Here is a 25,682-nt window from a genome sequence, read left to right as displayed (position 1 = left end):
TCAAGTGAGGGTATATAAGTGCAAAGTAAGGAAACTGTAAGGTATTGAAGTGCTAATTAGCCAACATTTATCGTTTCAGTATGCTAAGTTCTCTTACTCTGTAGACTTACCTTTCTGATGCTGAGTTCGAGACTGTTTTCGGGTTAACTAAAGACGCGTTTTATCAACAACCCAAATGGAAGCAGGACATGCAGAAAAGAAAGCTGGATCTCTTTTGATTGGAGGCAGTTCAGATTTTGGAATGATTTATAGAAGTTTGTATTCTTATTACTTTGTCGGCTCCTCCTTGGTGTTTTTTTTTTGTTGTTGTTTGGAATGCTGGTGATTCATGTTCATCTGCTGCCTCCGGTGGTTTCTCCAAAATATGGTGTAGGTTATTCTTTTATTTGTGACTAGCATTTGCTGGTGTGGGTTTGTTCACTAGAGTGATTCCTTTTGCATGTATCTCTTCTTTGTGAAATCATATGTTTTATTGTGTATTAAATGAATAAAGGAGTGTTTAATTATTCTGCCTTCTTTTGATATCAGTCTGCTTTTTTTTTTTTTTAATGTGAGATGTGGAGGCATTACGCCATGCGAAGTGACCGAGTTTTATGGTTCGTTATAATGTAACTTCAGGGCGAGCTATTCATGTGCTATTCGCGCGCAATTTATGTGTTCTCGGCCATGAATGACGATTTAAATGGTCGATGGTTCTCGTTTCGTTTGTGTTTTGTGTGATGGACGAAGAAAATGCAATTATGTGCCCCCGGCCAGCAAACAATGACGTCGACTATGGAAGACCAAAAGACCTGCTTGTTATATCTGACTTCCTAAGTTGTCATTTTAGACTTTGTGTAAGATTTAAGAAGTAGTAGAAGTTTTCATTCTCAGCCGTCTTCAGACGTCTAGAACTTCAAATCTTGTGATTTTTTTTGAGAAATCTTTCGTACTTGTGAAGATTACTTATTTTTATTTATTTACACTCGAAGAAACGCTATACCTCCCGATGTTAGTTTCTCTCTCTCTCGTGCCGCCAATGTAAATATCTCGAATATTTGGACCATGAGTCATTCTGAGCCGTGTGGTTTTGGATTATGGATTATTTTAGGGGAAAACGCTTTCAGTTGGTGTTTAAGAGCTCTCTTGTGCGCTTCCCTTTGACTAAAGTTAAATCTGTCCAATCTCCCTTTCCTTAAAATAAATAAGATGGTTTTTTTTTTTGCTATATCATAGATCACCTCTCAAAAATGCGTAGTTGCTAATTTATTCATACATCTCTTAATATGCGTAGGTCTAAATTAGCATATATGTAGATTTGATGGGAGATGTGCAAATCGGATAGATTTTGGTCTATACAAGAAAATTTTCTTTACTTTTTAGTGAAGATATTTTGTCATTTTACCCCTTCTTAGTTTGAAGCTTATCAGTATTACATGACAAGTTATTTTAACCAAATGTCAATGGATGTAGGGGTGTTCAGGAATGAAGAGTAAATCTGTAAACTAAGACAGATTTGGGGTACATAAGTGAAAAGAGTTATTTAGATATCAGTCCCCCAAATGTTCAATAATTCCATACCATTGGGGGAATTATGGGAGCACACGGGCACCACACACAATAAGGAGCGTAAGCAACAAAACAACACAAAGAGGTTTTCACGTGTTTTGGCCAAACATTGCCTACATCCACCATCTCTCACCCACCAATACAACTAATACAACCGATCCAAGTTTTGCATGGAAACATATCTCACATCTCGTAAGGAACTTGAGAACACTTACCGCTCAAGAGCTTCAAGAGAGTTGTCATCACATTACACTCAAGGCACTCGAATACGCCGATCACTCAATAGCTCTAAGAGGATCCTTGTCTTGCTTGGAAGATGACCATTCTCAGCGCTAACACACCCTTTTATAGTCTCCAATAAGAAGTTCAAGAAGCTAACCATAAATGCATCATTTCATCTTCCTCTGCATTAGTACTTCAAATTTTTACCTTTTGCATTCTTCAAAATTGACTAGCCTTTCAATCTTCCTATTCAACGCAATGCACTCCTCATTTATGAAATTTGGGGAGAATCCCAATGCATATTAGTCCCTCAAATCTTAATAATTGCTCGTTAGTCCCTCAAATCCTAAGGTGTATTGCAATTTGGTCCCTTAGTTACCAAAATACCCATTTGTTATGAATTCTCCCTTAAATTCCATACCCTTCAAAAAGATTATTTGCACTTTGATATTCAAAAGTTTACACCTTTTTAACCTCAATAATCTTTTTTGGCACTTTGACGTTGAAAAGTTTTTACCTTTTATTTTTTATACACTAAAGTTTTGTATTTAACCCTTTGATACCAAAGGTTCCGTATTTTTTAATTTCGATACCTCAAACTTTGCTTTTGACACTTCGATACCCCACATTTTATTGCAATAAAGTTAAAAAATGTGTAAAATTTGGGGTATCAAAGTTAAAAAAAGGGGAATTTTTTGAGGTATGAAAGTTTAAAAATGTGTAAACTTCTTGAAGGGTTTGGATTTACAAGCGGATCTCGTAGAATCCGACCCGGATCCAAGCTCTCCTATCTTCTCAAATAATTTCCTCTCTCTCCTCCACAAAAAAAAGACCCAAGTCCCCAAAATCTCGTCTCCTATCCCATTTTTCTCCAATTTTTGAAGCAAAAATGGCGATAAAAGCACCCATTGGTGCTTTGAGTTTGGCCCCACCTCCTCCTTCCTCATTGAGAGCCCATTCAAATAGGTCTCTCATCGCCTACCCACCTCTCAAAACCTCCTTCTTCAATGGCGGAGGTATGGAAATTTTAATTTATCTTCTAGTTTTGATTCTATATGATAATTATACAAGTGTTAGCTAATAGAAAATTGACCCAACTGTGAGTTTGAGGGGATCATTTGATGTAATTAGATGTTTATGTGCAATTCCTTTGACGAGCTTCTTCTTTAAGTAGATTTATATTATATATACTGTATGATATGAAGAATGAATGATAAAGGTGTTGGGTGTTGAAGTTGATGCTTTTGATTCAGGGAATGATGCTTTTAGTAATTTCAGTCCATACCAGAAATTTTTCACTTCATGATCTGACTCAATGAGGCCACTGCATATTTGAAGTTCCTGACTTTTTTGATGATTCTGAAGGGAATCACAAAGATATTTGTTTTTTTTTAAAATAATTCGGAATGAAACTTTGCCATGATGGGATCAATGGTATATAGATTTTTTTTTAAAATTTTTCAATATCCATTTTAGGATTTGTTTCATATGAAAAGTTAACTTTATGTGGAATATTATGTCTGCTTATCTCAAGAGAGTAGCAGAAGAAATTCTTGGAGGATCTGAAGGCAATTGATTACTCACTAAAGACATCTGGTGGAACGAGGAAGTCCTCATATACAATTTTTTGCAACTTTGGTGCTGTTTCTTTATCATCTTTTACTTTGTATTTGTTTCATCAGTGCGACCATGTTCTTGACTCTTATGATCCTCTTGCAAACCGAGTCTTCAAAAATAAACATTAGGTCTACATTGCAATTCTTGCAGCTGGTATTTATTGGATAATCTGTTTTTTTACACTAGTTACCTTCATAATTAATATCGGATCACATGTGTACGCACATGCACTAGTGTGTTGACGGTGTATTGACATGTGTCAGGTTCTAAGTCATTAAATTAAGCTCCAAAGGATTGATTTGGGAATTTTTTTATTCTTGAGTAGCACAGTGCGTATTTGCATTAAGCTTACTACCGTCCTCTAAAACACGATCTCATGTTTATCTTTTACAGTGGGGACTCTAAAAGCCACAGTCAATACTAATGTACTAAGATGTAGTAGACATGGTGGAGGTGCTCTCGGTGCCCGGATGAACCTTTTTGATCGGTTGGCTAGGGTAGTAAAGGTGAGTTCAGAAATCACATCAATGCATCATTTCTTGGCCTTTCCTATACAAATCTTGTTTTATATTCATCTTAAATCTGAGCTTATCTGTTGCAAGTGTAGTCATATGCGAATGCAATATTAAGTTCAGTAGAGGATCCAGAAAAGATCTTGGATCAAGCGGTGCTTGAAATGAATGATGATTTGACAAAGATGCGTCAAGCAACAGCTCAGGTATTTCTTCTAGTCTTGTTTCCTTCTGCCAATAAAGTTGGCAATTATTGGTGCTCTCCAATGGTTCCATATGTGAGATTTATTCAGTATGACATGTGTAAGAAACCAAAAGAGTTGCATATATTTTAGATGTGTAAGTTCTTTGCTAAATATAGGGCATAATGAGAGCTCTCGAGTCTTCATTAATGTCCATGGGATTTGTATGTTTTAGATGAAATCCTGGTGATTTAGATGTGTTGAAGATCAAACGTGACATGACTTGAGATTGAGGGGTACTAGTTAGTAACTTGTCATGTATCTCAGCAATCTTTCAGTCCAATTGGCCAGACACACAAAGTTTGAGACCTAGAAGCATTTGTATTCTTAAATTTGCAACATATTTGTGCATGTCAGTTCATATACATGTGAAAGAATTTCATGTGATAAGTTATATATGCCAAATTGATACAAAGACTTAAGTGAAAAATTGCACCCATCTAACTCAACATGTATTATTGTATTGTCTTGGGACCACAAGGGTACCTCTATTGTGCAAAAAAGCATACAATTCTATTAAAATGGGTGGTTGCAGACTACGACATCCTGTGTCATGCTGTGGTACTTCCTGGCTATGACAAGCGGGAATACATATTGTGTTTTGTATATCCTTAATATTAACTATGTAGTCTTTCTCTGGTGCTCATTGGAAATTTCAACCATTTTTCCATTGAGATTACAATTTCAACACTATTCTTGTATATTTTAGGTTTTAGCATCTCAGAAACGATTAGAGAACAAATATAAAGCTGCTCAGCAAGCTTCTGATGATTGGTAATCACCTCTACTATATGCTACTTATTTATACTACGTTTAAGATTTGGACGTGCAAGAAGTTTTCTTTAAGAGTCTTTGTTTTGCACCAGGTATAAAAGGGCACAACTTGCACTTGCAAAAGGAGATGAGGATCTTGCTCGTGAGGCTCTAAAGAGGCGTAAATCTTACGCTGTAGGTATTTCTTGTGAATTAATTTTGCTTGAGTTCTCACCAGATTTCACTTCTAATGAAAGAGGGGGGAAATGCTAAAAGAAGAAAGATATACTACCACTCTCCTATTTCCATGTTATAAATTTTTATATGCTTTGTTATGGGTTTCTGAAATGTATTTCTTTCCGTTGCTTAAAAAGAGAGGGAGGGAGGGAGGGAGATTTCACTGGCTAGAGAGTAATAGAAGACATTGGATCAATCTTAGGTTAATGACATTGGATAAGGGGTCTACCTGCCACTCTTTTCAAATATTTCATTCTAGGGCAGAAATGGTGGGTGAAGTATATGAAGATGACTAGCACACTTTTCTTTTACCTACTGCATGTGTTGTTCTATTTTGTTTTATTAACTACTCTGTAGAAGGGGCTGGAAAATAACGAATAATGTTAATGCACCTCATATAAAGTTGCAAGCGGTCAAATATATTTTTGGCCAGATGATTTTATCATCAGATATAGACAGGGTGATCAATAATGAAATAATGGGAATGTGTTAATAATTTCAGAATATAGTAGTCAAATAATGACTGACTGGGAAATTATGGGGTGTTCTTTTTGTTTTTGTTTTGAGAGCTATACATGTTAGTACGAGTTCAACACGTACACTGATGGTCTTTGTTGCTCCAAACAAATTAATGGATGATTTAGAAACTTAGGTATTCTACCCTAACAGATGAAGGGCGAAAATGTTCTTTAGCCTGTAGGATAAACAGGTCAGTATAATGTTGCTGTTAAAAAAAAAAAAAAATTCAAAGAGCAAAAGTAATATATGAACAATGCATTAGGTAGAAACAAGCTATGAGAAAATAGATGCTCATTGCTCAGCCAAAACTGGTCAGTACATTATTACATGAAGTAGTCTAGACATTTTGATTGTTTTACTTTATATACAATAAAACCCTCGGCAAACGGCTAGGAGCAAATCCTTTACCTTGACATTACTTGTTTGCAAGAACAATATACACCGTTAGACCTCACGGTATCCTCATTTTGCTTTTCTGTGTACTGGATGTGAAATTCTTACTCTTATCCTAAAAATTAGGTAAATGTATCCTTCCTCCTTACCACCCCTGTTGATGACATCTAAAATTATATTTGATCCTGAAAAGGGAAAGATCATTCTGATTCAGAAGTTTTGTCTGCCTGCTATAATTCATGCAAAACTGCTATTATGTCCATCCATACTTTGGTAAATTAAATAAACAGTTGCAATCGGATTTGTTCATAATTGGGTTGGCTCTCAAGCAATTAATTTTCTCTTTCATAGTTGAGTTGGCACGTGAACACATAAAATCAAGGGCTGTTGTGCTCTCATAAATAAGCAGCTACAACTACTTACAACTCTTCTGAACAGCCTCCATAGGTGTTGAATAATTAGCAAGACCTCCCACAGGTTGGAAGAGTAGATGGATGACTGGACAATAATGTCCCTCAAATAAAATATGTTAAACATGCCATTTTTGGATAACATGAAGTCCACCGAAGCCTGTTCTTTCAGAATGTCTCCTGTAGATGCTTGCTGTGATGTGTGAAGTCATCATTTATTAATCTGGTAAAAGTTTTGAAATTTGATGATGAAGATTAAATTTGCAGAGACATCGTCTGTTAATCTCGTAAATATTTGATAAATATGAGGCCCTCTAATCAAGAGATTCTATCTCTGCATAACTATTTGTAAAGTATTTCACAATCCCTTACGTAACGGAAATAAGAACTCATCGGATATTAGGATTCTATTGGGCTTTTATTCAGATTCCATTAATTTTCCGATTCAGATACTAATCACACAATAATTAGAATTCATATTCTGACTTGAATGTGATATTGAAATCCTTGCCATTCTGGTAAATTGTGAATCGGGAATCTGGATATGATTGGATTAAAGTATATCCATTTGCACCCCTAATCTAGGGATCCTGGCTTATCATGTACAGTGGAATCGACTGAATATATGTCAGTCCTTGCAAAACATGACTGTTTTTTTTAAGATATATAGTTCACATGCGAGTATTCTGTTTTCAGGATAATGCAAGCAACTTAAAAGCTCAGCTGGATCAACAGAAAGGTGTAGTCGATAATCTAGTATCTAATACTCGGGTGAGTTTATCATCTCTATTGATCAGTTTTTTATTTTAGTTCTTTTTTACTTCCTTGCAAATTAAACTCTTAAAAAATTGGCTTTGTTTAATTTCTACCATCTGTTGAATTAAATGTTGCAACAATTTTGCATCATGAGTCCTAACATTTCCTTTTCTAGTCATAAATACATTTTGATTGATTATACCAACAATGATACTGAGCTTGAAAATTTTGTGCCGACAACTTTTTCCTAGTGATGGAAACACTGCTGAAACTGGAGTATATATTATTTCCATATCGGCTTGCCATGGACTCGGATGCAGCTACATTACTGGTACTGCCTGGAAGATACACATTATACACTTGGAAAGTATCAACATCTCATATGTGATACTCTAAGCTTAACATGACATCATATGGCACAACAGATAAAGTGTCTGGTGTGGAAAAATTATAAACCTAAACTAGATATAGAGAGAGTTTATGTGGAGAGAAGTAAGTATGTTGGTTCCTAAGTGAAGTCCTGTAGATTATATATGTCATTCCCTTGAAGGGTACAGGCGTCTACCAGCGTAGCACACTGTGGTTGTCCCTCGTGTGACTAAATCTTTTCTTGTGTAATTACAAAAACTGATTGTTGCATGACTGCTTTTCCACAAATTTCCATGCATTCAGTTGGTAAGTATGAGCTCGGCAACTTGTGTTATAATTAGTGATGTTCACCTACATGAAGAGGATGCAGAAAAAAGAAAATTACAAAATTATTAGATACGTTGTTTATATGACATATATGTATTCGGTATAAGTTTCTTGGATGCTTGTTTTATGGGGTTTTTATCTAAATGAATGGTCTTGTGTCACAAAGTATTAGCGGAGGCATCTATTAGCGGAGGCCATTAGATGCACCAGTTAGGAGAAGTGAAGAGATTATTATCAATGGATAAAAGACTGGTGGTATGCCTAAGAAAATTTGGTAAGAAACTATTAAGACAGATGTAGCAAACTTTAACTTAGTGGAGGAGATAGCTCTCAACAAATCTGAATTGGAAGAGTAGGATTCATGTAGCTAACCCTAAAATCTATGTAGCACGGACACGGATCCGACACGGTCATCCGACACGCCGACACGAGGCAAATCCTAAAAAATACATAGGATACGTGTGTTCAACACGTGTGTCCGACACGGACACGACACGACACGGCTTCATGTTATGCGTGTCCGTGCTTCATAGCCTAAATTTGGGATAGAGGTTTTGTTGTAGTAGGAGTAGTAGTAGTAGTAATTGAAACAATACAAATGTTTGGAATTGGGATTGTTCTTTTCCATCCAATCAAACTGGCATTGTCCAATTCTGTATCTTCGAATTCAAAAAAATTCACTGAAAGTTGCAAGGCTGGTTTTCATGCCTGTGTTTATCTAATTGTTATAGTTTTGTCTGGAGAACAGACCAGTGCTGTTCATTTCATTCAAGCTGCCTCTCTTTTTACTTCTTCATCCTTATCGTTTGTCCTTCAGACAATCCTACATTCGTCAATTTCTCATGTCATTCTGTCTCTTATAGAAGGCAACCAAATCCACTGAATTTTACCTTTTTAAACTGTATGAACAAGATAGATACGTCGTGTGTGTACATTCACAATTACCTTTATGCTTGAGGATGTATATCCATGTATGTATATAGGTGTAGGTGTGTGTGTGTGTGTATGCACGTATTCATATATAGTAGACCTCAGGTTTCTCTTTTTCCCTTTAGTTTTAGGGTTTTCATCATCTAGACCTTCAATTATTTGTTAATTCTATATTGGACCCTATAAATCTAAATTAGGCCTTCATGTTTTCAAAATATGTTGCACATGTTTTTAGATCTTATGAAACAGATTCACAAAACTCTTAAGGGGTTATATCATCTAATTGCATAGAAGAGTATGTTTAAAAGTTCAACAACTGTCTTTATCAATGTTTGAAAAAACTTTTCTGCGACTCATTTCAAAACTCGCATCAAAACTTTTTGAATTGATAATTGATTTGAAACTCAAAAGAGAAGCTACTTATCCCTTGAAGCATTCGCCTTATCGCTTAAAGCATAGCAGAAGTGTATGCTTTGCAACTTATAAAGCGCTTCTCTTTTGAAACGTACGCTTTAGACACGATAGGAGGACATAAAAGCATTTTTTTACTAAACTAAAATATACCTATGTATCTTCTATATGACCATGTATATATATATAATATATAATTATATATATATATATATATATATATATAGAGAGAGAGAGAGAGAGAGAGAGAGAGAGAGAGAAATGGGTATGGGCTTGGTAGCAAGCAGAAAAAATTATGGCTTAGGTAGTGAGGTGACATAATCTCATGCGCACTCATGTTAAATGGTTGCGTTAGATATCCCGCATGTACTTCCTCAACCCATATTGTGATTGTGCGCACGTCACTACAAAGTACAAAATTTATGTTTTTTGGTAGCCAAACATCCCATATCATCTCATATATATAACTATATATATATATATATATATATATATATATATACTATATATATATATATATATACGAAGAGAGAGAAATGAGTATGTTTGGTACGCAATCATAAATTTTGTGCTGTAGTGAGGTAGTCCATTCGCCAATCCCTCAATATCAATGGTGACAATATCCCCTATGCACTCCCCAAATCCATGTGAATTGTGGTGCGCCCCATTTGAATGAGTGGAGGAGAATATGATACCTCACTTATCAGCAGCAAAATTTGTGCTTGTACCGAGCATAACCCGCATATTTCTCATATATATATATATATATATATATATATATATATATATATATATTATATGAGAAATATGGGTATGCCTGGTACACAGCACAAAAAGTTGTGCTTGTTTAGTGAGATTGACCATAATCGCCTCCAGTCATTCAAATGGTTTGCATATCCATGGCACTTCTCAACCCGATAATGAATGTTGACGCTCAGTTTGAATGAGTGGAGAGGATTGTGGGCCCACATGCACTACCGATGGGGGGGCATACAAATTTGTGCTGGTAAGCTAAGCATACCCATATTTCTCTGCTCTACTCTCTCTCTCTAGTATATATATATTATATATATATATATATATATATATATATATATATAAATATATATAAGCAAATGTAAGGGCTTATTTATTATGATTTGGCATCTATACTTTGCATATTTAATTCTTATTTACTAATGAGGACATGAATGAATCTATTTTAAATTGTTATACCACTATATGTTATATGTTCATAATATTTACAAATTTTAAAATTAAAATATATTTAAACTCATGATAGGGTCTAACTCTTCGCCTTCTGCTTCACCTTTTTAAATGTTGGTTTATATAAATTTATAAATGTTCTAATATAATTGTAGGTTCTAATATTATTTTATTCACAACTATCTATTCTATTGTTAGCTTTTGGAGAGCAAGATACAAGAGGCTAGGTCAAAGAAAGACACTCTAAAAGCCCGTGCACAGTCAGCAAAGTCTGTACGCTTTTCTGCTTTTATGATTGGACTTAGTTTTTTTTACTTTTTGGTTTCTAGTCTAATCGGACTGATGGTTTCTCAGGACTGCAACTAAAGTGAGTGAAATGTTGGGAAATGTCAATACAAGCAGTGCTCTTTCAGCATTTGAAAAGATGGAAGAGAAAGGTATGCTTTTTAAGATCAGACAGTTACAAAAGTTCTAATTTGACTAGTATTCTGGGAAAGTAGCAAGATAAAAGTTTCAATGAATATCATAATTTACGAAAGCAGAAGATACATGTAAAGCTAATTACTGGATTTCCCCTTGCGTTGCCTAACCTTGCTTGTCCTGTCAAAATTTCAGACGCGCTGTCTTTTAACTAGAATTGATTTAATATTGTTCTATAGTTTTTTCATCTTATATTTCCCTGACTGATCTTTATGATTATGCAACTTGAAATCAACAGTTATGGCTATGGAGTCCCAAGCGGACGCCCTTAATCAGTTAACGACCGACGATCTAGAAGGGAAGGTAGCTTTTCTTTTGAACTACCTTATTGTTTTGTTGTTAAAAGGTTATTCAAGTTTTTAACCCAAGTCCTGATTTTTATTTCTGCAGTTTGCGATGCTTGAAACCTCATCAGTTGATGATGATCTAGCAAACTTAAAAAGGGAGATAGCAGGGAGCTCACCGGTAGTATTTTTTGACTAATAGTGATAATATTACCAACTTGGGTTATTGTCAACTGCATCAGTAGACCTTTTTATTTTGCTCATTGCCTATTTTAGTTTACAGCTTCTACCTTTTCAAAGTTAGCTTAAAATCACCGACTAAAGCCTTTTAGGTCTCCAGCTTAACAGTTCAAATTATATCATTAGCCCTGCTCAAGAACACAACTTGTAATTAATTACACACTTTCTGATACCAAATGTATTAGTTCATGGCATGTAATGTAACATTAATGAGCCTATACATAACGGTTGGTAGTTAGATGTTCGAAGTGCAAACTAAGATAATCTTTTGGACAAAGTTAGATTATCATCATCATAATTTGATATGAGTGACGGTGAAAAGGAAATTAACTGATTTGGCAGAGAAAGAAATTGATATTTTGGATCAGGCTAGGTGGAGCTGGATGTGAATATATCATGATTTGATGTATTAATGTTCAGAAGTATGCAAAGCCAAAATAACATTATTTAGATGAGTAAAAATAATACATTTAGTGTCAAAAAGTATGTGCAGAATGAAGTGTTTGGGTTGGATGAATGCATCCATAGGACCATAGGGGTCAACTCAGATAACTAAAGCAGGGGACAAATTTATGAAATGAGACAAGGACCTCTTGTTCCAGTAAGTGTCTAAACTTGGGATCACTTTCTGTCAAGCATCTTATGAGATTCTGCAGCAACTTGAATTGACTTACATTATGGAAGTTAAAAAAATAAAAGAAAAAGAGAGAGAGACAGAACTTTGCAATTATCTAATATTCATGTTATGGAAGAGACTGATGCTTGTGGGACATTTTCAACCTTATTGGAGAAGTTTTCTCATGCTTGAGCAAAATGAAAAATGCTATTAAGAAAAAACTGAAGAAATCATCAAATGGTGTTTGTTAAGGGGGAAGACTTGGTTCATTTGTATAAAACTTATACTAAAGAATATGAAAATGTATGTAATCATGGAGGATGCACCACTTCAGGATCAGATTATGCAAAACAGTTGGGGATGAGACTAGTAGATAATGGTTGTAGTAATTGAACTTAAGTTTGAAAGGTTACATTCTACTATTATAGATTTCTTCTAGAAGAATTTTGGAAGGTTGCTCTTTGTTGAGTTAGCTTAACAGGGTGAGTAATTGTACAAATTTCCCTGCCTGCTTTTTTTCCTGCTAGGTTTTTTGGCGGCCTCTCGTGTGACCATACTTTCCTCTGCTATGCATTGGGCACCAATTCAGAGGATTAATTTCTGGTTGACATCCAGTTGTATTTTTCATAGCCATCTGAATAGTCTTGCGCTATACAGCTGCGCCATATTGGGAGAAAGCTGATATGATGACAGTAAAAGTTTTATGAATATTAGTGCGAAGTTTATAACCAAGAGACAATTGAATGGTACTTTCTCATGAAGTTATGTTTATGTGAAAGAAGGGATACCATGTCACTTGTGTCGTGAAGTAGAAAGATGGCGTGAAGGTGACTGTTTTTTGTGACATCTTCGGAAGTTAGGAGAAAGTTTAAGAATAACAGGAACCAAACCTTGTGTTGTAAATTGAAATGCAATTTGATGAAGAGAACCAAATCGTAACAAGATGAGCATGGCGAAGAGGGACTTCTAGGTTGGAATTTTGCTAAGAATGAGGAAAAAAGAAATACTATAAGTGTCCTTTAATTAGAAAATCATATAGGGGAGATAGGGTATGAAGACATGTGGCCTAACATGAATCTTGATGCGCACATCACTCTCAACTATTAGTGTAGTTACTATCTGTTATCAGTGCAGGCTGCACTGATGGCAATTGTCAAATTGTTAGACAATAGTGATTATACTGATAGCTGATAGTGATGTGTGCATCAAGATTCATACTAGGTCATGTGTCTTCATCCCCTATATCTATATAGGGCCCTCAAATAGGATCCCCCAAGAAATAAAAGGATAGACAGCAGCATGAAGGACATTTGTTAACAGATTATAAGATATTGAAACAACTAGAAGTTTTAGCAACAAGCTTAGCATATGTTACACAATGATTTCCTTGTCAAGATCCCACAAGGAAATCTCAAGGTTCTCAAGGTTAACTGGAAGTGTAACAAGCAACATCCTGTATCATTCTCAAGGTTCTCAAGGTTCTTAAGATTTAACTACTGAGTTATCATCATAAGAATGACTTCAAAACCTTGAGAATGATACGGATGTAAGCCATTATGTGAATTACTTGCATTTTATGACACAACAAATCTGAGGGCCTCTTGGTTATGTTTACATTCATTATAACTAGGGAAAATTGTGTCAAGGCCCCAAAAGTAATATCTTCATGCGCTGTAGCCCCTTCATTTCCCCCATGTGGTTCAGCTTCAAGAAGTGTGACATCTTGTGCTGCAGTTCTCTTTTAGCAATTATTACTAGCCAACTAAGTATAGAGAGAGAATAAAAAGTACAAAACCTCAAAATACCCTTATCCTTTTAATGTTAGGTCTATTTAGAACTAACGTTAGGTCTATTTAGAACTAACATGAACTTTTATTAGAACTAACATGAACTCTAGTTAGAACTAACACGAACTTTTATTAAAACTAATTTAATTCCTTTTAAGTCTAATTTAAATCATGTTATGTCTAATTTAATTTATTTTAAGTCTAATTTAATTGGACTTAACATGAAATTAGACTTGAAAAAAATTAAATTAGATTTAACATGATTTAGATTAGACTTAAAATGAATTTAACATGATTGAAATTAGACTTAAAATATCGTGTTAGGTCTAATAAAAGTTCGTGTTAAGTCTAATTTCTTGTTAAGTCTAATAAAAATTCGTGTTAAGTCTAATTTCATGTTAGGTCTAATAAAAATTCGTGTTAGTTCTAATAAAAGTTCGTGTTAAGTCTAATTTTCTGTTAGGTCTAATAAAAGTTCGTGTTAGGTCTAATTTCATGTTAGATCTAATAAAAATTAGTGTTATGTTTAATAAAAATTCGTGTTAGGTCTAATTGGAGTTCATGTTGGTTCTATTTCGTGTTCGTGTTAGTACTAATTCATGTTAATTCTATTTCGTGATCATGTTAGTTCTAACTCAGTTCGTGTTAGTTCTAATTCATGAATTAGAACTAACACGAACTGAGTTAGAACTAACACGAACTGTTAGAACTAACACGAACTGAGTTAGAACTAACATGAATATTCCCTTCTTTTTTTTTCGTGTGTTCTCCTGTTACCTGACGATTTTTTTTCCATGCGCCTGAGGCTGCCCTCTGCTCTCTTTTGATTTTTGGATTTTTTGCCTTTTCTCCTCGTCTTATTCTTCTTTGTCCTTTTTCTTCCTTTCGTCCTTTATCTTTTCGTCGACTTTTTCTTTTATGGGATTTTTTTGTTTTTTCTTTTCATGCTGTGTGTGTCTGAGGATGCTAGCTCCTTTTCCCTAATTTTTATTTATTTTTTTTATCTCTTTCTTCTTTGGTCTTCTCAATTTTTTCGTCTTCTTCTGCCTTTTTTCTTAAATTTTCTTTAGGTCCCCATATCTCCAACACGAAATTTTAGGTCTAATTGGTGTTCATGTTAGTTCTATTTTGTGTTCGTGTTAGTTCTAACTCAGTTCGTGTTAGTTCTAATTCAGTTCTTCTTAGTTCTAATTCATGAATTAGAACTAACACGAACTGAGTTAGAACTAACACGAATATAAAATAAAACTAACATGAATTAGAACTAACACGAATTGAGTTAGAACTAACACGAACACGAAATATAACTAACATGAACACCAATTAGACCTAACATGATTTAGAACTAACACAAATACGAAATAGAACTAACATGAACACCAATTAGACATAACATGAGTTAGAACTAATATGAACACAAAATAGAACTAACACGAACACGAATTTTAGGTCTAATTAGAGTTCATGTTAGTTCTATTTCGTGTTCGTGTTAGTTCTAACTAATGTTAGGTCTAATTGGTGTTCATGTTAGTTCTAGTTCTAGTTCGTGTTAGTTCTAACTCAGTTCGTGTTAGTTCTATTTCATGTTCGTGTTAGTTCTAATATATGAATTAGAACTAACACGAAGTGAATTAGAACTAACACGAACTGAGTTAGAACTAACACGAATACGAAATAGAACTAGCATGAACACCAGACCTAAAATTTTGTGTTAGGAGACATGGGGACCTAAAGAAAATTTAAGCAAAAAAAAAAAAGGCAGAAGAAGATGAAAAAACTGAGAACAAGACCAAAGAAGAAAGAGACAAAAAAAGGGGAGAAGGCGCTGGCATTCTCGGACAAACACAACATTGAAAGGAAAAAAAAATCCCATAAAAAAAAGTGGATGAAAAGAAAAAGGACGAAAGGAAGAAAAGGACAAAGAAGAATAAGACGAGGAGAAAAAGACAAAAAATCCAAAAATCAAAAGAGAGCAGAGGGCAGCCTCAGACGCACGAAAAAAAAAGGTCAGGGAACAGGGAACACACGAAAAAAAGAAGGAAAAATTCATGTTAGTTCTAACCCAGTTCGTGTTAGTTCTAACTCAGTTCGTGTTAGTTCTAATTCATGAATTAGAACTAACACGAACTGAGTTAGAACTAACACGGACTAAGTTAGAAATAACACAAACTGAGTTAGAACTAACATGAATACGAAATAGAATTAACATGAATTAGAACTAACATGAGTTAGAACTAACACGAACACGAAATAGAACTAACATGAACTCCAATTAGACCTAACACGGACTTTTATTAAACCTAACACGAATTTTTATTAGACCTAACATGAAATTAGACCTAACACGAACTTTTATTAGACCTAACATAAAATTAGACTTAACATGAACTTTTATTAGAACTGACACGAACTTTTATTAGACCTAACATGAAATTAGACTTAACAAAATTTTTTATTAGAGCTAACATAAAATTAGACTTAACACGAACTTTTATTAGACCTAACACGAAATTTTTAAGTCTAATTTCAATCATGTTAAATTCCTTTTAAGTTTAATTTAAGTCATGTTAAGTCTAATTATATTTTTAAGTCTAATTCATGTTAAGTTCAATTAAATTAGATTTAAAATAAGTTGAATTAGACTTAAAAAGGAATTAAATTAGTTCTAATAAAAATTTGCTTTAGTTCTAATTGGAGTTCATATTAGTTCTAATAAGAGTTCATGTTAGTTCTAAATAGACCTAATATGAAAGAGATAATGACATTTTAGTGTTTTGTACTTTTTATTCTCTATATGCTTAGTTGGCTGGTAATAATTGTTAAAAGAGGGCTGCAACACAAGATGTCATACTTCTTGAGGCTGAATCACATGGGGGAAAAGTGAAGGGACTGTAGCACATGAAAATATTGCTTTTGGGGTCTCGACACAATTTTCCCTTATAACTAACTACGTGGCAACTTTTATCCAATGTGGAGCAACCTATGACCTAGCACTTGCGACTTTATTTATTCATTGTGCTTCCATCCTACTCTGCAACAACAACGACAACAAAACAACAAAGCCCTTATGCCATATTTTGGGGTTGATACATGAATATTGTTCTTTCATTTTAAAGATTATCTTCTCCACTAAGTTAATGCCCCGGTTTCAGAACTACGAATTATAGAACTTTGGAAATAAGTTTATAACTGTTCATTTCTGAACAAAAAAGTGAATACTGAAGAAACCGAAAGATCAGTTAATGCGGTCATTTGGCTATTCTATATTTTCCTTTTCCTTGAACCAAAAACCTATTTGAGCCCCCCCCAACCCCACACCCCCCAACCCCACACACACACACATCAAACACAACACAACACACAAAAGAACTTGAAAGAGATGTGATAAATGCAGTAAGTTCGCGTGTTCTTAATTTTTTGCCCTTTTAGTTTCTTTGTTTGTCTCCAATTTAACCAAGAAAGTTATCTGGTTAGCAAAACAAGACTTCTTAAACTAATGGCACTAGTATTAACTGTAGACAACACTAGCACAATGATATGTCAAAACAAGACTTTCACTTTTAATCATTAAATCTATCTGGTTAACAACATGAATTTAAACTCTTTTAGACTCTCAGATAATGGTTTTGGAAGCCTATCTTAACAACTGAATTAGACATAGGTTCAAAAGATTTTATTTGCAAGAAACTTCCTAACATTAACAGTAATGATAAGCTTTTGATTACCGCATCTGTCTTAATTTCTCTAATTTCCCTCCATACATCTGACCTTTTCGACAACTTCATCCTGTCCCTGTGCCCCCTGCGCTGGGAAATAGAGAAGTAGCTATTTTAATTGAGCAGTGATCATTCTGCCTGATCTGTTAATTATCTCACATCATGGCAGAAAGGGGAGCTCCCTGCCGGTAGAACAACAGTCAGCAGCTCAACCTCATCATTTCCATTTAGAGATTCAGAGATCGAGAGCGAGCTGAACGAGCTCAGGAGGAGAGCCAAGGAGTACTAGTTTCTATCCTCTTGCCTTTCTGATCTCAAATGAAGCTCACTTCATGTTTGTGGATTAAAAATTCTACTTCTGGCTATGTACAATGCCTGTATCCTAAGCTGAAGGATGAAAGTGAATGTGGGAAAAGTAACAGAGGAGATCTCTTGTGATGGATTGCTGACAGTCCAGAAGGTCAACCGTTGCATTTGCAATTATTTGACACATATGTACGATATAATAGGCAAGCTTTTATGTGTATAAAGAATTAAACTGGTTTTGGTTTACTTGTTGCAAAATAAGGCCATATTAGTTGGAAGAATGATTTTGCTTTATCATGTTGAGTTTGTGATGAAGACTGCTGAACTTACTGACCATTTAATGCTGCTAGTACTTCATATATTTGTATAGGATTTGGATCCTCCCTATTACCAAAAAATTAGCGGGGAGACTATTACCTTATAGACAGATGGTTATCTGTTTAGCGGGTTGTTATGATTAATTCTAATTCTAATATTTTCTCATACTCCCAATAAGTCAATAAATACTAATAAGGTAGACCAGGTAGTGGTTTTTCCGCTACTTTTTGTTTTTAATATTGGATAGCATCTGGATCTATTTGACATGTGAGTAAAAACAAAAGAAAGATTGATTTTTTAACTTACAGGTATCTTATATTCATATAAATCATTGCCTTTGAAGCCCGTTTTGTAATTTACAGGTATCTTATTTTCATATAAATCATTACCTTTAAAGTCCACTTAGCTAAACATGAAAGAGACTCGGTTTCCGTCTCGCTTGAAAGAGATCCATGAGACTCCACAAGTCCGAAGTTTTTTCTTCCTATCTTATTTTCATATTAATTTATGAGTATTTTAAATGGATAAAGTGATAATTCAGGGAGCAAGGTGAGATTGAAAACGATAGCTTAGGAGGGCAAGGTCGGCCTGGTTCACGAGGTAAATAGCTAAGGGGTACAGGACGAGACTAACACATAATAGCTAGTCAGAGGGCATGAACGTCAAAACTCTCACTGTTACATTGGGGTGGATTGTTTCGCTCTAACTACCCCCAGTGCCTCAACTCAAAACTCTCTTCCTCCTCCTGTGCGCTCTCAATATTTGCTCGCTGCTCCGTTTAGTCGTCGGGGCGGCGTGAAATCAAGAAGAAGACGAAGAACAACACATGCACGTTTGCAACGCAAAACAGCACTGGCCTCGGGCGGCGCAGACGCACCGTGCTCATGGAGGAGAAAGAAGGTGGGCGGCTCACAAATCAAGAGCCCCTCCTCCATGTCCGCGTCTCCATCTTCAGCCTGAGCCTGATCGAGGAGGACTGTTGTTCATCTTCATCGTCCGAAGTGATGATTGAGATTTTACAACCTGTAAAATGGCCAGTGAGTTCGAAGATGCCTGAGCCGGAGGAGCTGAGGAGGAGTACTCACTGCCTTCGACGTCATCACCAGTGACGATGCAAGGTGCTCGAGGCAAGTGATAAAATTTTCTCCTCCTCTTACCTTGTTATTTGCCTCCTCCATCGTCGTCGTCGTCCTCGTCTGATTCTCAGTATGTCAAGGTCTGAAGTTGCTCACCTGCTTCGTATTGACTAATACATATGACACATATCTTGTCCTCTGTGTCGACGGAATCCTCCACTGATGGTGCGTATGATGAAATAGGGAACGCCTCGACCTCATGACGTTTTAATCCTCGTGCTGAAGGTGGATGTATTAGAAATTATCGTCGCAGGCAAAACAATATGCATAGGAAGATTAAGATGCCTCCAAATGTGATGCTTACTACTATGGAGTATTTTACCCAGTCTGGCTTTTCAGCCATGTCAAATGATGTTGCGTACCCATAATGCGGAGTCGTCTCTATTTACAAAAATTACATGCTCCATTACAAATGTTAAGTGTGTTCACATAATATTTTTTTTTAGATTTGTAATCCACCCTACATCCAATAAAAAAAAAAAGTTGAAACAAACAGCCCTAAAAATATGAGGGCCGACAAACATAGCCAAATTTGTCATAGTCACGCGGGCTAATGAATACTAAGCCGCAGGCAATTTTAAGCCATGACATGGAACTAAAGAGTTTGCTAAAGAAAAAGTAAGACACCAATCAAAATAATGAAACTCACCGAATACACGCACCATGCACTCTCTCCATATTCACAACCAACTCCATTAATGTCCCAGTATCCTCCACATACACCTCAGGCATCCATAGACTGCAGAACTAATGTGCGAACTTTCTTTTGATCCCTGTCAACTAGTTTCAGAGCACCACCATCCTCAATAAAGGTCTCAACCCTTGCTGCTCTCTTCTCTTTTCATCTATCATTTTCTCCAAATGTTTACACGAATAACACATCCCTTCCCTTGATATTAATGTGGGAAGAAAGTGCTCTATGCTCTATGCCGTTCTACTGCGGCCGCGAGGGTATCACTGCAGCCCAAATACGGGGCCCTCATCTGGATGCGGTTACCATTTGAGATCGACGAGGATTGATCTTTGTAATGATTTCTTGTTAGCTATGTTGTTTGAGAAAAAGGCAAATTTTGCCTTTGTGAATAGTCTCACGTTGGAAATTGAGATGAATAGTAAGGGGTTTATATTGGAACACCTCTTTCTCGGCTTTGAGAAATGTTTTGGGTGAGCTTTGAATAACACACACGCGCACGCAAGCAAGCCACGCCTCGACGCGAGCCACGCCGCATGCGCACGTGTTCATTTTATTTTAAAATATGAAAAGTGAATTTGGCCCTCACGCGATCTCAAATAATTGTGGATATTTCTTTATTTTAAAGCTTTTAAAGAAATATTTTGAATATGTTTCAACAGTTTAATGGATTCAAAGATTTTCCATGACTTAGTTTCTGATAAAAATGGGGAAACAGTGAAATCCGTAAAATGTTTTAACTAAAATGATGAGTTTTAACTCGTCCACTTGATTTGAAAATGTTTAGCAAATTTTGATAAGTGATGTGTTTCTAATTTAATAAGTGATTCTAGATGCCTTAAAACCCTCAGAAAATCCACTATGGAGTGTTCTGCCTGTCATATGGTGAATGCACCTTTATTTGGCCCTTCTGTATTCGGCCCTTCTGTATTTGGCCCTTCTGGAATTTGTTCTGGTCCCTCTGTATTTGGCCAGTAACCTATGATAGTGTTAGATACATTCGATTCCCGGGAATTATCTGTTATGTAATGCGGTTAACGCATTCTCATGCTACTGGGCTAAAATTCGTAGTCTTAGTGTGATCTATGAGGTGATTTTCACATTCACGAATGACTCATCGAGATTTAAGATTCTGACAATTGACTGTGAAATAGTGAAAATAACAAACCTATGGTTCTTGCACAAATTTAATAGTCCATTTCTTTCTTAGTAATTACCTTGTTTTAAAAAGGGGTCTGGTTTTGGAATATATTACAATGTATTTAGTTTGCAAATGAGAAAGAAATATAAACTGTTACATTCTTCCATAAAAATATCAATAGTATGTTGTTTGGACCATAATTACAATTTTTTTTTAAATTCTGGTGCAAAACTTATAATTCATTATTTCTGAGAATTATGCTTATTATTATTTTGTTAGTTATCTAGAAATTCTAGTGAAAAATGTTCTTACTGAGCCCTAGCTCATCTCGTTGTTTTTAAAATTTTCAGATCTGGCGTAGCTACATAATAGCCAAACTTTTGGTTATGACGCTTTGCTGAGAGGTGTTATATGGAAAGCCTCCTTTTTGATGTCACATACAGTCAACAATGTGCTGTATTTAGTAAAATGCTTATAATGGTGAGCTTGTGGGTTGTAAGTACCAATTATATACATGTATATAGTTGATCAGACTTCTATCATCAATAGGTTTATAAATGTTTTGAGATAAACTATGTGATATGAAGTGCCAAACTTGACTCATGCATGAGACTTATCTTGTGCATGGGTCGCTGCTGTTATGTAACCTGTATTTATGAATTTCCGCTGCAGTTTCGGGGCGTAACAATAAGATGATATCGGAGCCTAGGTTGTAGGTCGATTGGATTTGGAAAATTCTTTAGTGATAAGTGAGAATGTTAGATTGCGAAGAAATAAATGATCTCTAGTGCCCTATTTGGAAAATAATCAAGAATAATATGACATATTAATTCATTAAGTGATTTTGAAATATATACATGTTAATTTCGTTATTGATTTGGAGGCATAATGTTTGAAATTATTGGACGATATGATTTTTATTTTTCTCTTTAGTTTTGATGTCATGGAATGTGAGGGATAGTATGGATAATATTATGTCAGCGAGAATAAGTTGTTATGGTTAAGTTATTTAGTTGGGTACTCTAATAATTATAATTATCTTATTTGTTAGCCTATTGATGATTGATATGATTGAACTACTGTGATAAAAGGTTTTATTTTGGTGATAGTAATAGATGGATGACTACACCAATTCTATGCATTAATGAATCAAATATTTAGATTTATCATGGAGTAATTTACAATATTTTCACTAGTTCTGTATTGAATTTTCCAATAGCTAGGAAGCCTAGGGCTCACTTGAATTATTCTTGGTTTTCAATAGTTCTAACATGGATGTATTTGCCCCATGTCTCTTGGATTTATAGTGTAAATACTAAGAGTCCATTAGGACTAGAAAATATATATTTGCAATCTAAATAAACTCTCTAGCTGTGATGCCTCCTTATAAGTGGACCCTATAAACTAGAGTTATTAGGCATTAGTGCAACGTGTTTGGTTTCCAGAAAATGAGTTCCTTTGAAAAAATTTGTTAAAACTTTAAATATATGTCATTCATATTAGTGGAATTCAGTGTCTTGATTCATGATGCTTAGACTAATATTTCCAATGGATAAAAAAAAGTAAGTGGAGTTATCAAGATTCAAAAGATTGATCAAATATACAAGACTCATTATCATGATTATTAAATTGAGGTATATATTGATGGTTTAGTATTGATAATAAACATGTACATGTGCAAAATAAAGTGGAAGATAATAAGTTATCTTATACCTTATGATTAGAGTTACACACATGAATTGAAGTTTGTCATCTTGATTACTTACTAAAAGTTGGAGATTATCAGTACAAAGAAATACATGATATCAAGTGTAAATGAATTGAAATTATGAGAGATATATGATTCCACCATTTTATAAATTAATTAAGGGAAGAAATTGGATAAAGTTATTGAATAATATAATTCAGAAGAGTTAGAAAATTTTGAAATGAATTAGTGGGTCAATGATTTTTAAGGGTTAACTTTAGAAGTGATTGTTCAAATGATTTGATTTTGAGCCAATATTTGATCTCTGACTAATTACTGTCAGTAGTAAGTAATGGCTAATGACATAGTTGAGATTCATCTGGACGTCGAGGGCAATCTCATATAAATAAGTAATTAAGGATGGAAATCAAGTTTCTTATGGGCTTTATTTTATTTAGAATCTGGTGAAAATAATATAATCATCCAGTTGGTATAGATTGTGCCTATTGTATGTTAGTGACCAGGAAAATGAATCATCCTTAATCAGTGGTCTAGGATAATAGCTATCCAAGACGGAGGACGACTTAAAGTAGATCTCTTGTAAAAGTATTTTCGTGGATTGTTCATTAAAAAAAGAGTAAACTAGTATTCTGAAGATTATGAGCATGGTGTAAGTTTGTACATGACAAGAATAATCGATGAAGAGTTATTGGAGTTTTTCTATTGTATTAGAAAGACAATAGTTAACCTTTAAATATACTTCTATTTTGTGTCATGAGAAGATGATGTTTAGAATTCAAAATCATCTGAATTTTTCTACTGAAGTTATGAATTTCGAGACTTCCTAAGAGTTACATTAGCCTTTAAATCATATTGATTATGAAAAATATGTAGGCTTGGATTACTTAGCTTCTATGCAAAAATATTATTATTGTTGGCATTATCAGAAAGTGTCTCCAGATTGAGTATACCTTCATATAGGAAGATTAAGTTTTAGCAAGTTTGGTGCCAGAATGAGTTTGTTGTATAGATTCTATATCACATAGTATCAAGCAAATAAAAGGAGCACAAGGTGAAATTGTTAAAGTATTGTGATGAATGTTTCATCAGTTCTAGTGTGTCACAGTGGGATAAATATACTATAATGCTTAAAAAAAGAAAAAAAGAAGTTCTACATAATCTTTAATGTCGATTGATAATTGCCACTAATGCTTGCTTTAACAATTGGAGATGCATGGTTTATCACCAATATGGTGACACTTGAAAGGAGTTATAATGTATAGCCGTATAGAATGAATTTTTTTATATATCATTTGAAATGCAATAAACTGTATGATAAAATTCTCACACTCATGATTTGGAGTTGACGATAGTGATCTATGCTCTGAAAATTTGGACACATTATCTTGATGGTGTCCAATGCAAGATATGTGCTAAGCACAAATGTTTGGAGTATGGGTTCAACTAAAAGTAATGAATTAAGGCATAGAATAACGATTAGAACTTTGAAGGTTTAGTAGTGTCATCTTAGTAAGAAATATGATGGTTGATGTCTTAAGTCATAAAAGACTCATGTGTCTCATTTAATTATACCTCAAAGGAGAAGTTGGAGAAATTGGATCATGCATAATCGGAATTTAAGTCTACTCAATTAAAACCAAATTGAACGAAATTTTAATATATTTTGTTGTTAAAGGAGTTAAAAAGATAACCAGCAAAATGAATCTCATTTGGAAGTTAAGAAAGATGTGGGTAAGCACATTCAGTATAGGTATATAAGATGTACAAGATAGATCATTAATCTTTTAAATAGAGTTTTGTATATGAAAGGTCAGGGGAAAAAATCTGAATGATGCACATTACTATGTGTACATAGATATAAATAAATTAATATATTAGTGGACTAATGTGAAATGAGTATTGAAAAAAAAACGTGGTTGTCTTTGGCATGCCAAAAGACAAAAGTAGAAACATTAGAGATAAAATGTAGATTGATCTTAAATTAGATATACCATTGTGGGAAGAAAGAAAATCACCATAGACCTCATCATTAACGTCCTGATAAAACATTTGAGAAAGAATAATACTATCTAGATAATACTCGACTGAATACTAAGCTAATATACTTTTTCCTTCCCATGTAAAATTTTCATTGGAAAGGTTGACCAGGTTTTTACATTCACAAGATGATAAGATTTCATGACTTACTTGTGTCAATAGTAACAATTAGGAGCTCAAGTTCTTACAAAATATTGGAAGAGTATTCACAGAAATTTGTGGATTGGATTTAATTTTTTCAGCACAATTTATCATCCATATACATGTGATAAAAGACAAGTAAATTTTGAAAAATATGTTAAGGTACTGTGTATTTGAAATGGAAGAATTAGGGGAAGGCTATCTACCTTTACTGAGTTTGTATAAAATAACGAGCATGAAGTCAAGCATAAAGATGACACCTTGTGACCTCTTATGCAGTAAAAAGTAGAGACCACTTATTTATCTAGATTTTGACGATGAGAGAAGCTCTTTGGAGTGGAGTCAGCGTGTCAACCTTCATGGTTCTGCTAGACTAAGAATCACGCTTAACAGAGTTAGACTTGTTGTAGAAGAAGAGAGCTAGGATTTCAAGGGGATATTAGGTCCAGGACATATAAAAAAAATCCTAAAATATCAAAATAAATTGACCAAGTACTGGACAAGTTAGCAATGCAATCACCTTTAATTGGAGTATGTTAAATAATTGATATATCAATTCTAAGAGAATTATATGAGATGCAGATTACGTTGAACAATTACTACCAGTGAAGCCCAACCCACACATAACG

At 34.6% G+C, this 25,682-nt stretch overlaps 2 protein-coding genes across 2 annotated transcripts in view; both read left to right on the top strand.

Annotated features, from left to right (window-relative positions):
• LOC109831601 (villin-2) overlaps positions 1-515 on the top strand; it is a 28,514-nt gene extending 27,999 nt beyond the window's left edge. Inside the window, 1 exon segment of the mRNA XM_020398955.1 lies at positions 105-515. Coding sequence (XP_020254544.1) covers positions 105-218 — 114 coding nt within the window. The 3' untranslated portion in view covers positions 219-515.
• Positions 2,584-18,196, top strand: LOC109831599 (probable membrane-associated 30 kDa protein, chloroplastic). The gene is made up of 11 exons (XM_020398954.1): positions 2,584-2,786; positions 3,781-3,893; positions 3,995-4,105; positions 4,851-4,915; positions 5,008-5,089; positions 7,150-7,224; positions 10,651-10,721; positions 10,807-10,889; positions 11,171-11,235; positions 11,323-11,397; positions 17,745-18,196. The coding sequence occupies exons 1-11, from the start codon at positions 2,660-2,662 to the stop codon at positions 17,862-17,864; spliced, it is 987 nt and encodes a 328-aa protein (XP_020254543.1). The 5' UTR covers positions 2,584-2,659; the 3' UTR covers positions 17,865-18,196.

The sequence above is a fragment of the Asparagus officinalis genome, chromosome 2 (genome assembly GCF_001876935.1).
Source record: "Asparagus officinalis chromosome 2, Aspof.V1, whole genome shotgun sequence".
In the NCBI taxonomy this organism is placed as follows: domain Eukaryota; kingdom Viridiplantae; phylum Streptophyta; class Magnoliopsida; order Asparagales; family Asparagaceae; genus Asparagus; species Asparagus officinalis.
This window is presented reverse-complemented; position numbering and strand designations above follow the sequence as displayed.

Coding starts and splice junctions, on each gene's coding strand:
- LOC109831599 (XM_020398954.1), top strand. CDS start 2,660: ATGGCGATAAAAGCACCCATTGGTGCTTTGAGTTTGGCCCCACCTCCT. Junction 2,787..3,780: donor CTCCTTCTTCAATGGCGGAG/GTATGGAAATTT, acceptor TATCTTTTACAG/TGGGGACTCTAAAAGCCACA. Junction 4,106..4,850: donor TGCGTCAAGCAACAGCTCAG/GTATTTCTTCTA, acceptor TGTATATTTTAG/GTTTTAGCATCTCAGAAACG.